Here is a 12,082-nt window from a genome sequence, read left to right as displayed (position 1 = left end):
TCTGAAGAGTCAGCCCCGAGTGGCAGAGCATGTGAGGTGATGAATATTTACATCTGGAGTGGAAAAAGACCTCAGCCCGCCCTCCCAACTTCCCACAGCACTTTTTCCACTGCTCGCCTCAGACCCCTCGGAAGCGGCTCAGCTGCCTCATCCCTCCAACCCTTCCCGCGTACGCAGCGGGGAGGAAAATCCCGTCACTAGCTCTTCCTTGCATTACTGTAGCTCTTAAACCCACCCCACGAGCACCCTACTTCAGTATTTTTTACGACCCACTCCTCAATTTTTTTAGCGGGCGCTCTTGGGGACTAACTTAGGAAGTTGTTTCAAGCCAGTAGTCTCAAAACTGCACATAGTATTCTAGGTGCAGTCGAAACAACATGTTGTCTGCATTAAACAGTTTCATCCAGTTCTTACCTATTTACAGGAACTAAAGTCAGATCAGCACCAAAAAAAAAAAAAAAAAATCTTACTCTCAGCCTAACCACGTCACAAAACAAGACTAAAACTGTTGTTCTGTAATTAGATGCCACGAAACCATGAGAAGTCCAGATCAAACTAGACTTCACAACCACATCCAAAATCCAGTAGCACCCACTCACGCATTCAAGAGCATGGAAAACATGCTACTTACTTCACAGAACAACGGCTTTTCCCCATTCACATTCTACATAGCAGTATCATTTAGCTGTGGTTGCGAGAAAACATAGCCTACACAAGATTTTAAAGCAGACGTTTTATCCGAGGAAGGTTGGATACCTTTTAGTGGTTGGTCCATTGAAAGACTGTAGATACAGATAGTGCCTTACAGAAAGTTATACACAAAACATACCATTTCATTAGTCACTGACATTCAAGCTTCCTGTATATTTTATCTCAGTTTGCTTTCCAAGTATTTTCCTTTCATGGAACATTTACTTCTACAAAAACACCGTAGTTTACATAGTTGTCTGAAAAAGCAATTTCAAGTTTTCTTAATCAAGCAACCACCTAGTCTTTGAAAAAAGTACTCATGATTTTCTGTGAAACAGTTATTCAGTATCTATGGGAGGAACGGGAGGGGTAAGAGGAATATTTATCACATTGGTAAACACAGTATGTTGAAAAGTTTTGCTAACGAGGCAGAAGCAACAACCTCGAGTCAATTCCCACGGGGGCCAGCAGAGACAGTATTCAGGAGCCACCAGTTGTTTTTACAGGCCAACTGACAATGTTTTAGTGAGGAGCAGCTGCCCCTAGATGACAGGCATACCTACCCACTATAATGCTCCTGAACAGTCTCTCCATATTGGGCTACTGGAGTGCAATCACAAAGATCCTTTTCACACCTGATATTCTTCAAATACAGTAAAAGAAAGACAGCATGTTGACACTCCAGCTTTTAACCTTACAGTCCTAAGCCAGCCGCAGGTATGCGGAGCTGAGCTCTCTGTCTGTGGAAGAACACCCCAGCAATGAATGCATCGGGCCTAATAAAATGCTAAGTTTAGAAAGTGCAATATTAGAAATTCCACCAAAAAACCACATCTCGAAGCATGCTACTCATTTATCGGTTTGATCTCAAACTCTTCCACAAATTCCAGCAGAGGCACAAGATACATACAATAACAGGACACTGCTAGCGCAACTGAACATAAGAGAATACAGTAGCACAGAGATATCCATAGGACTTTATCCTAAGCTGCATATTCCATCATCATCATAAAGTAGCTGCACTTAAAATACTAATACCCTTGCAGTTTTAATACTGTGCAAAATGACGAGTAATAAGCAAGATAAACGGACTGTATTTTAACCCACCTTCTGCCACAAACAGGATAACACTTATTAAAATAAAAAAGATGAGGTCTTGATAAGAATGGATTTTATCCTAACACAAACTTTAGGAATAAGCACTCCTACACATTTCACAAGGCAGGAAATCGCAGCCAAGTGTGATTCATCTCAGTATCAAGTCAACTACGCATCAATTCAGAGGCACTTGCCAGTAGACCTAATTGGCACCATCCCTACATTACAAAAACCGCCCAACTTCAGCTTTTGGAGGGCTGTGCCAAAGCACAGGATGTCTAGTAAGAAGCTAGTTCAGAAAAACACTCTAGTTCAGATTCCAGCCCTGCCTTGTGCAAGAAAAGCGAGGTGTGCAGACGACTCCCAAGGAGCAAAGCATAAGTGACTTCAAGGCACCTCATGTTTACACAGCCTAGTTGTAGAGACAAGCTAAAAACAAAAGCACACTTCTACCAACACATCCCTTGCTTGAAACAATCATTTTGGATTGAGTTATTAATTTGCAGAATATAAAAACCACTAAGCACTCTCATGTAGACAACCCTATTCCCCTTCTCCCCCCTCAGATGCTCAATTCCTCAGAACAAAGCTGAGATCAGTTCTTGATGCTTGCAACGCACATTAAAGAGCTGATAAGATATACCATTCACAGTCTCAATAATTTGTGTATAGTTTTCCTTTTCTGATGTTTAAACTCAAATTTCTTGAGTGAGAAAGACAACATGCAGTCTACGGCACACCTAGAAAAGTCGTAAGCATCAGATGCTAACAGTTCCACTACGATTTTAAACCAAACCAAAACAAAAAATCAGTGCATACCATAAAACTGCTCAAAATTTCACACTAGAAGCTTAACTGAGGATGAACACAGCCAGCTTACAAAAAGTGTCTTAAAACATTTATGAAAGTCCATTATATATTCTCAACATCAAGACGGGATGAAAGAACATACAACGCATATCAAGCATCATCACTTAACCTTTTCTCTTTAGTGGATCCAAAAATACTTTCTCAGAGAAACTCATTAATTCAGCAAGGCTATCAGTAGGAAGCATCCAAAAGCAGTACAATAATAGCCAGTTATGCCAATTTTAGTGAACTAAATCACTCCATGTAATATGAGGTAGATGTGTATTCTAGCAGTTTTGCACTGATGTCCTGATCTTTACCTTCAAATTTTTCTAGTATTGTCAACTATTCCTCCTGTTTCAACTTCATGAACTGGCTACTTGGTTTTATTCATTCACTGTTTAACGGCATGCACACTGTTAAAGAGGTCCTCCACACCTTGCTTGCGTTAGCGTGGTGTAAGCAGTTACGCTGTGAATACTACTAGTATTCACATAACTATATTCACATACTATTCACACGTATACTACATAACTACTAGTGTAGTTATGGTAGCAATCATTACCCAGACCTCTCCTCCAATTCTGGTCCTCCAGATACTTTGCTTCTTGTGGCTTCTCCACAGTAAACAAAATTTCTTTGGTCATTCAAATAGCATGTGCTTCAAAAGGAAGAAGCTGTTTCCCCCTCAAAATAAAGCAAAACAAAGCCGTACTTTTCATTAAAAGGCATCTGAAGTGGGAAACCTTGCACCTTAAATATGGCTGAAGATGCGCTTTTAAAGAATTATACAGCAGAGAAAAAAGGATTTACCTTTGAGCAGCATGAGTGTTGATACTGATCCCTTTGACCTAACCATGCATTCCCGGTCCATACGCATCTTGACAATTTTATCCCCCCTGTTCAGTTCCTACAGGTAGGAAACTCCTCCTCTTTTACTCCACATCACTGGAATAATTACTAAAGCTCCTCTTCTCTTCTTGATGTATCTGTTCTCTTCACCCCTCCCCACAAGTCCAACAACTTTATCAGAATTAAAGGCCCGAGTAAAAGCTGTAACAAAAAAGAGCAAGTAAATAGGATGTCTTACTGGGGCTGTGTTGTAAATATTCACATCTAACATGCAAACAAAATGCACTGATACTTGCGACTTGAAAGAAAACTGCACAGAAAAAAAGCATCACCCCAACATATCAAAAATTCACTGTCTGCTAAACACAGAAGTTATGCCTTCAGAAAGTAGTCGTCACACACATTTACTCAAGATATTACTCTTAACCACCCTCTCTGCCCCTCCAAGCCTACCGACAAAGCCCTGTACCGAACTTGCTGACCTGCCTGAAAATGTGAGTTTGAGCCGTGGCTTGTTTCACTTACGTTGTTGGGCTAGTGCCCTGGCAGGGAACCAAGGAGAACAATACCTGGCAGGGGAGAATGGCTTCCCATCACTCTGAAAAAAGAGCATGCTGACCACAGCAGCTCCTTCCTGCACCTCTCCTTCTCCTTCCCCTGACCCTCAGTAGAAACCACCACCGCCCTACCACCTCCCACCATGGTACTGACTGTACTGAGGATACGGGCTAATACTCGCCATCCCCAACTCCCCTGAAGTTCTCTCTCTCTCTGCCCTTCCCTCCCCCATTATACCCAACAAGATGCTACTTGCACAGCACCCTGAGAAAGAAGCTTAATTTATTGCAGCACAGAGAAGTGTGAAACATGCCCTAGAAATCCTGAAGGCTTATCAGTGGGCAAAAGAATCCCTGCGTGCACAGCACCATTAAGAGGTTAAACTAGCATAAGCGGTCACCTGCATGTAGTCTCACTAAAGAAGATCACAGTCCAAAATGGACTTACTTACCAACCTGTTTCCCAGGGATCTTAATGGAAAAAAAAGTCACTAACTTCACAGGATACACAATGTAAAACAGATGACATGGCTCGTGCAACCAGAGATTCTTTATTTCAGATACGTTCTCTTTTTTATTATACCTCAGAAGAAAATCCAACTTGTTTTTTCCCTAGGAACAAAAAAGTCATACTTGGCAATAGGTTTGGGAAATGCATTGATCACTGCTAAGAGAAAAGTCTAAGTGTCCCGTGGTTACTGGCTACTACATGCCTGGACAGAAAGAGGTTGGATGCCTTCCCACAAAAATGAAAAGCGGTCAAATCAAAATAAATGTGTATGGGGGGAGCTGAAGAACTCCCTTTATTGCTCTTTATTGTTATTTATTTTTATTATTATCTTTATTGTTTCTTTAGAAACAACGTTGTCCAGAAGACTTCTCAGTAAGACTATTTTGTTTACCTTTATTCATAATAAGGATTCTTACATTCAGAACAGACATGAAAGTGTCATTAGTGTTTCTGATTTGTGGAGTGCTTCCTTGCCCATGTGTTCATCTGCCTCCGTTGATTCACGCACAGGTCTCCTCTCCAAATTATGCCTGAGAACATCCTCATACTATCCTATTACATCTTTGCATTTTGCGTCAACACAATGTAGTAATACCATCCCAGATAGCAACTTTAAATAGTTTTGGTCCCAAAGCTAACATTAAAGGGTAATGCAACAATCACTAGCCAAAAGAACTAGTCAGGCCAATTTAACAAGGAAGAAAATGTATTAATACAAGCAAGTTTGATTTGATTCGGTCAGAATAGCACTGAATTGTTAAGAACAGCTGAAGAACTTTCATGACTGTCTCACAACTCAATTGTACTGTTTACAAGTAGCCTTTATAAAAAAATCTCTTCCAATCTTGGTACAGTTATGCATGCAGATCAAGAATAACTGCACATGGCTTTGGCTGTGTGCTTATAGCTATAGTCATCCCACGCTGCACAGGACCAGCAGGAGAAAAAAAGATTATGTAATGAATGTGAAGTCTCCCAAAGTCCAATCCAAGTCCAAGAGGTACTCTTCTGAATTTGCATTCACCCAGGTTTACAGATGACCTTAACTGCCTACTTATACACGAAGTTTTTGTACTCAGCAGTACAAAGGTAACCGTGCAATTGTACATGCACTTCTAAAACAATTCAAACTTAAAAACTGGCTTCTGTCTAAACATTAAATACAAATGACCTGCAAAGACTGAACAATTTACTACCACCTTGAAAGACAATGATGCGAGACACCTTCAAAAATCTAAAACCCATAGTTTACCAAGTATCACTAAGAATGGAGGAAGTAGTTATTATAGCTATAATAACAGTTGAACTACAAGACCTTATTGACTAAAAGAACAGCTAGTAACTGCCAGACTGTTATCCTAAACTTGTTGCTGATAGGATAAAAGTCTATGGCTATTTCATCACCATTTAACAGTTGCTATTAGTAGACGTTTGTCAAAATAGCAAAGAAACATTTTGTAATCAGTGAAGCAGACAAAGCAAGTTCTTTTAACAAATGTCATATAGCTGGTTTGTTCCCGTCAGTTACTCTGTTTTCACAGAAGATTTCTAATTTTAATAAGCAGAATTTCATTTGGCAAAAAACTCACATCTCTCATGAGAATCTGTATTTATAAATGTTAGCTTATTTTCAAAAACATTTACAAGCTGGCAGACCTCAGATCCAATAATAGTTTCAACACTGCCCTTAACAACAAAGTCCAATCTAATACGCTTCAGCCCAGGGATCTGATCTGGCATGCCAAAGTTTCTCACTTCAACAAGCAAAGAATACGGTCAGAGCGTCAGTAATATAGCCCAAGCCTATGGGTTTGGCACATCCACAAGCCCCAAAATATCCACCTAAATGCCACTCCAGCATCATCTGTTTTAGCAACAAGAGCCCCTCTGAAGGTGGCTAGTATGGACAACACCAACTAAACAAAGAGAAAGTGGCAACGTTGTTACTAGTATGATTTGTTCTCTCTGAGGAACAGGCATGCATGAAGAACTCCCACTGTTGAACACCAATAAAAGCACTCTTCCAACCCAAGAGCTAGTTCTACAACAGGAGGACTTGCCTCACTGTCAACATCTAGGTATGAGTTGCAGAACAGGTAGGAAAACTTTAACATAAGCAGGCATTTCAAACCAAAATTTAAAATTTTAAAATTTAAAAAAATAAAATCCTTAATATTTTGTGGGGGGGGGGGGGGAGAAAAAAAAACGTTAAGCACCTAAAAGCTAAAAATTCTTCAAAGTTACATTTTTGTAGTAGAAATTTAATAAGAGCATATATTCCCATTTCATGGGTGCAAGGACAGAGCTGTATTGGAAAGCATCTCCACCCTCAATTAAAACAAACCAACCAAAAAAAAAGGCTTGTATTCCTGTTCACTCATCCTCATCCACTGCATCTATATATTATGTGTGATCAGGACAAATCTGTTCTCCCCAAAGATTAGAGCTAGATGGCTTCATGCCTTATAAATGGAATGAGTGTAATATCCTGACCACCTGTCAGTTTGGTTGGTGTGGTTGGGGTTTTTCATCCTAAACAGTTTTACGTTTTCTTCCTTTTAAAGAATAAGCTGGTTTTATTTGAAAGGAAAAGCAGACACCCCACCCCCCCCACCCTTTCCTGCCCGTCAGAGCTGGCGTCCCGCGTCACACGCACCTTCCCGCACGTGCCCCCGCGCAGCAGAGCGTGTTTGCCAGCACGGCTTCCTCCCGGGCTAAAAAGCAGCGTCACCTCCAGCTCATTATCACCCAACCTGCACTTACCTGTGGCAACCAAGCCTGAAGCATTGCCCAAACGCTTTTGGAGTGACAGCTCCACTAAGCAGGAAGCACCTCATTTCCAGTTTATTACTTTGTTTACTGGCTACATCGTTCCACCACAGAAAAGTTTAAGTGCACGGTGACATTTCGCTGAGAAAATACTATAAAATTAAAGCGCCTGTATCACAGTGCAATACAGGACACTAAAATACCACTCATCCTTTTTCAAAAGATATTTTCACTTCCTGATCTGCATATCCTGTAGCACATCGTCTTTGCTAAAAACTTTTCCACAAAATCTTTCACGGAGTTAATACAGGGCATAAAAGCAAGTCTTGTTTTTATAAAATGAGGACCTTCTCCAGATCTCCTAACTTAACAACTAACTCCACAACTCCTGAACACATTGGTTTGGCTCACTTCCCCCCCAAACACATGCCTCCTCATCCTTCCTCCTAAGGATCTGAAGAAAAGCATTCAATCAGCTGTTCATCTTCATTAATCTCTCCTCCAGCTTTCCTCACTGCCACATCCAGAAATCCTTCAGCTATGTTTCCAACAGGAGGTAGTAAACAGACTTTTGTTGAGCCCAAAGAGTTAGCTCTTCCCATACCAAACCACCAAATAAGGTGGAACAAAGTATCTTAACCCAGTTAACTACAAACACACCCAGAGGCACGTATCTGAGTTTGACTTGCAAAGAAGGAAGGAGAAGAGAAAAAGCAGTCTTCAGACTGATTGTTTCTCTCTTGTTGACAGAAAGCCATTTCTTTAAATTAGGATAATCTCAAGGAGGGAATTAACGCTTCAGAAAGTAAGAGACAACTGCTTTTTGCTTAATTTTTAAGTGAAAACAGAATAGTCTCTACACAGAGAACACACAGCAGAGGAATAAACAAAGAAAGGTAATAAAAAAGTAAGAAAAGACTAGAATAAGGTGGTAAAAAACAGCCAGCATGCATTTAGAGACAAACAAGCCTGTCTTCCTCCTTTAACTGATCATTCATGCAGTGAGGGGGAGGGAGGAGGAAGGAGCAGTAACGCTGAGCTATTTAGACTATAGTAAGACTTTTGATGTCTTGTAACATTCCCACAGTAAAATATGACTATACTGTAGATTCATCTAAACCACAAGATTTTTTCCAGTTGTGCACCGAGTGTACTCTAAGAGTACATAACAAGCCTTCTGAGTTTGGCAGTAAGCTATCACCCTGACATTATGCAATGTTTTCATTAACTCCGATGGTGAAACAGCGTGTTTATACAGTTTATGAACAAAGCTGAACTGGAAGAGTTTGCAAGCACTCTGCTACGAAGTCTAGTTCTGTCTTCCAAACTCAATAAACTGGCAAAGCGATCAGAAGTCATTAGAACGAAGTTCAATAGAAGCAAGAGCAAAGCTCTGTACTTGAGGAAGGAAACAGCAGTCCAAACATGCAACACGAAGCAGCTGACTAGGCAGCTGTACTGCAGAAACAAAATCGTGATGGTGTTGTGGATCAAAGCTAGGTAAGCTGATACGTTGTTACTGCAGAAAGACAAAAAAACCCCAACAAACAACAACCCAAAACTCAAACATCACTCCAAAAACACTGTATGTAAGAAAGGGAGATAAATCATTCTTCTCACTGGCACTGGTGAAGCCTCAGCTGAAGCAACGTGACCACGGTATTTTAAGATGCTTCCACGCTTCACTTTAAGAATGGCAGCATAGGAAAGGTAAAGCCAAGCAGCAGCCATCAGTATTTTAGTTACTGCATTCTCTAGACCCAATATAGAGGCAGTTATGTGAATGTTCTTAGAGCAAGCACTGCCCTTCCACACTGACACACCACCTGATGGGTTAGTCCTGAGCAATGCTCATGAGACACATTCTGTGAATGCCCTGTGCCTTTACATGGCAAAGGGGTAAGTCCCCATTTTTTACCCGTACTTTCAAACCTCTCTTCCTCACTTAAACTGCTCCATGGGTCTGCTATGCAACACTCCGTATTCCATCTTCTCCATACCGCTCTCATATACTGCATGTTTCTATCTGTAATTTTCAAACTTTCCTTATTATAAAGGAAGGTAAGTACCTTAGGGCTAAATTTCCCTTTTTTCTTCATTTCTGCTCATCCCTCTCACCTCCTTAAATTAAAATATTCTATAACATTTCCCACTGTTAAAAAAAGCGCTTGCACATTTAGATCTCCCCTTTCTTCTCCTGAACCACCCACTTTTGCTGGTGATAACAAGAATCTTATTGGTAGTATGACAAAGGCTAAACCATACCTTCTCCCAACATGCCCGCGCATTACAATCTTAAGTATAGTTTTAAGCTTAACTCTAACTACAAGAACTACATCTCCCTGTTCCAAATGGATTCTGATACAGTTATTTGTTAAGAATGAAAAAAACCCAAAATATTTCAAGTCTTTCTAAGAGTCTGTTTCTTTATGTTTCACTTCATGTGCAGATTTGCAGTCTTCTCAGGATTTTGAGGGTCTGTAGAAAAGTGAAGACTGTGGCAAGCTGAGTGGTCTGCTTCTCTCCTCTCCTTTGCTATTAATTTGCGACAATTGGAAGCAGGTGACTGCACACTTGACTGCCTGTATCTTGTGGTGCAGCTGCTATGCAGAAAGCAGCACATTTAAACATTTGCATGATTCGTGCCTGCTAAGAGTCTCTGTGGGCCGCATGTGGCATTTAGGCAGCACTTTCACAACCCCCTTTGTGCATGGTATTGCTCTATTACATTAGCTCAGTTAAGCTAGAGGTATCTACTAAAATGGCTGAAGATACTCTCCAATGTTTGGCAAGATCCATGATTTATTTCAAGAGTTTTGTTAATTATCTTAAAAGAATTTCAAGATACTACTTCTGAAGGGTTTCAGCCAGTTTGTGAGAGACATTTTACAACAGATAGGAATTTCGATTTATTAACGTCAGCTGAGGAAAAAAAAAACCCAACACCACAACAACCCAACAACCTAATAACTTCCTTTCTTTATAAATTTGGTTTCCTCTACACCAGATTGGTTAAAAAAAGGCATCTGATCACTTATCATACAGCAACTAAAAATGTTTCTAACATTCTTTTTCTGCCTAAAAATTAAAGAAAAGAATAGACAAAGGTCATATAAAGGTTTTTAACTGCTGCAGCAGAACATTTTAAAGCTGCAAATATTGACTTGTTTTACCTGGCTATTTACCTGGGTTTTACCTGGCTATTTTTAAATTTTATTTCACTTTGACAGTAAATAGTTTTCAAACTTCAGGGTCTGGTATGAAAATCTAAAGCTATTCTAAAAACAACCTGCTTTGCTGCAACTGACCAGGTGAAGGTTTAAGCAATTAAGAAACAAGGAGGAAAGCAAAGAGAAAAGACCATTTAAAATCCCTAGTACTTAAACCCCATTAATTTATGCATATGCTTATGATCGGTTCTGTACTATCTGTGCTATCATCACACCATATAAACCTTACAGCATATACATACAAGAAATCCACCTAAGAGTGGTCATTTATGCAGTGTCGCTACTAGCAAACGTATCATTAACTAACTTAATTAAGACGTGTATGTCACGTAAGTGTTAGCTTTTAATACACAGATATCCAAGCTATCTTAAAAGTGTTTCTCAAAACACCAAAGTGATTATGACACAAAAAGAATGTGTTTTTAAAACTGAAAGCAACCAGGTAAACAATAGAATCATCAAAACTTTAAGAAATCCAAATATCCGAGCAAGGTTTTTTTTAATTAACACTCAAAATTCTACGATGAGCACTCATGAGATTTGTTTAAAAAAATATTCTTGCTTTAACTAACAGGAATCAATAGTCACTGGTCCTGTGGATCAAAACAGAAGTCATGCCGTATTTTCAACTCTAGGGGCATCAGCAGCTGTTGCTATATTGCAAAAGAGCCGAAGTGTTATAAACATATACGTAGACAGTCGACTTTATTTTTCTGTAAAACCAGATGTTAGCAATCCAGCAAGGATGCAGCCGAACGACTGTGAAAAATGAGTATTGCGGCACGCTTGTTATGATACATCTCCTTTACAACCGCAACGAAACCCACCGTCAGGTTATAAAACACCACAGATGGAAGTTACGGTTATTCTCGGGGTGTTTTTCAGCTGTGTACCTGTGCCGACACTGCCGGTCGATGCCCGGTTTGCCTCGGACCGCCTCTCGCCTCGGCGCTGCAGTTCCGTGCTGACGAGCCGATTGTGTTTGACACACGAACTGCAGCATTCCCAGAGCAAAAGCAGCTCGCTACGGCGTTCCTCTGCCTCCCTTCCACCCAGCCGAGACAATGGAAAGCCGAAGGGCAGGCAGGACATCGGGCTGTTAACCACCTTCGCAGGGCACCCTCCGGTATCCCGCTCTCCTCGGCATTTCCCCAGTTGAACCCGAGTACCTGGATTCTCTCCCATCCCCCCAAAACGACCGGGGAGGGGATACGGGAACAGAGCGGTAACAGCGAACACCGGGCTGCTGCTCATCCCGGGAACAAAACCCAAAGGAGAAATACCTTGACAAACGCTTTACCTCGTTCCGGCTTCATCTTCCTCCGTCTCCTCCGCGCGGTCTGAAGGGAGCCGAAGCGCTCTGCCGCCCTCCCCGCGAAGCCTGGCCGCCGCTGCCTCCCGCCAGCGATACGAATTATTTTTCGCGTGTCAAAACAACAAGCCGGAGGCCGGCCGCGCCGCCGGGGGCTCGCCCGACCCCGCCGCTAGCAGCTGGGCCCGCCGGCAGGCAGGCTGGCGGCGGCCGG

General features: G+C 41.2%; 1 protein-coding gene across 3 annotated transcripts in view; it reads right to left on the bottom strand.

Moving 5' to 3' along the window:
• FAM214A (family with sequence similarity 214, member A) overlaps nucleotides 1-12,031 on the bottom strand; it is a 49,361-nt gene extending 37,330 nt beyond the window's left edge. For 2 of the 3 annotated variants that reach the window (XM_010571820.1, XM_010571823.1), the window contains exon 1: nucleotides 11,857-12,031. Coding sequence is in view for 2 of the 3 variants with exons in the window: in XM_010571823.1 (XP_010570125.1) it covers nucleotides 11,857-11,872 (16 nt within the window). In the remaining variant the exon portion in view is untranslated. Of the gene's footprint in view, nucleotides 1-3,450; nucleotides 3,691-4,498; nucleotides 4,659-11,856 lie in introns of all 3 variants that reach the window. The other variant, XM_010571819.1, reaches the window with a different exon arrangement.
• Between the last annotated feature and the right edge of the window lie 51 nt (nucleotides 12,032-12,082).

Source organism: Haliaeetus leucocephalus, unplaced genomic scaffold (genome assembly GCF_000737465.1).
Source record: "Haliaeetus leucocephalus isolate CR32 unplaced genomic scaffold, Haliaeetus_leucocephalus-4.0 Scaffold339, whole genome shotgun sequence".
Classification (NCBI taxonomy): domain Eukaryota; kingdom Metazoa; phylum Chordata; class Aves; order Accipitriformes; family Accipitridae; genus Haliaeetus; species Haliaeetus leucocephalus.
Note: the sequence above shows the minus strand (reverse complement) of the source record. Positions and strands in the feature narration are given on the sequence as shown.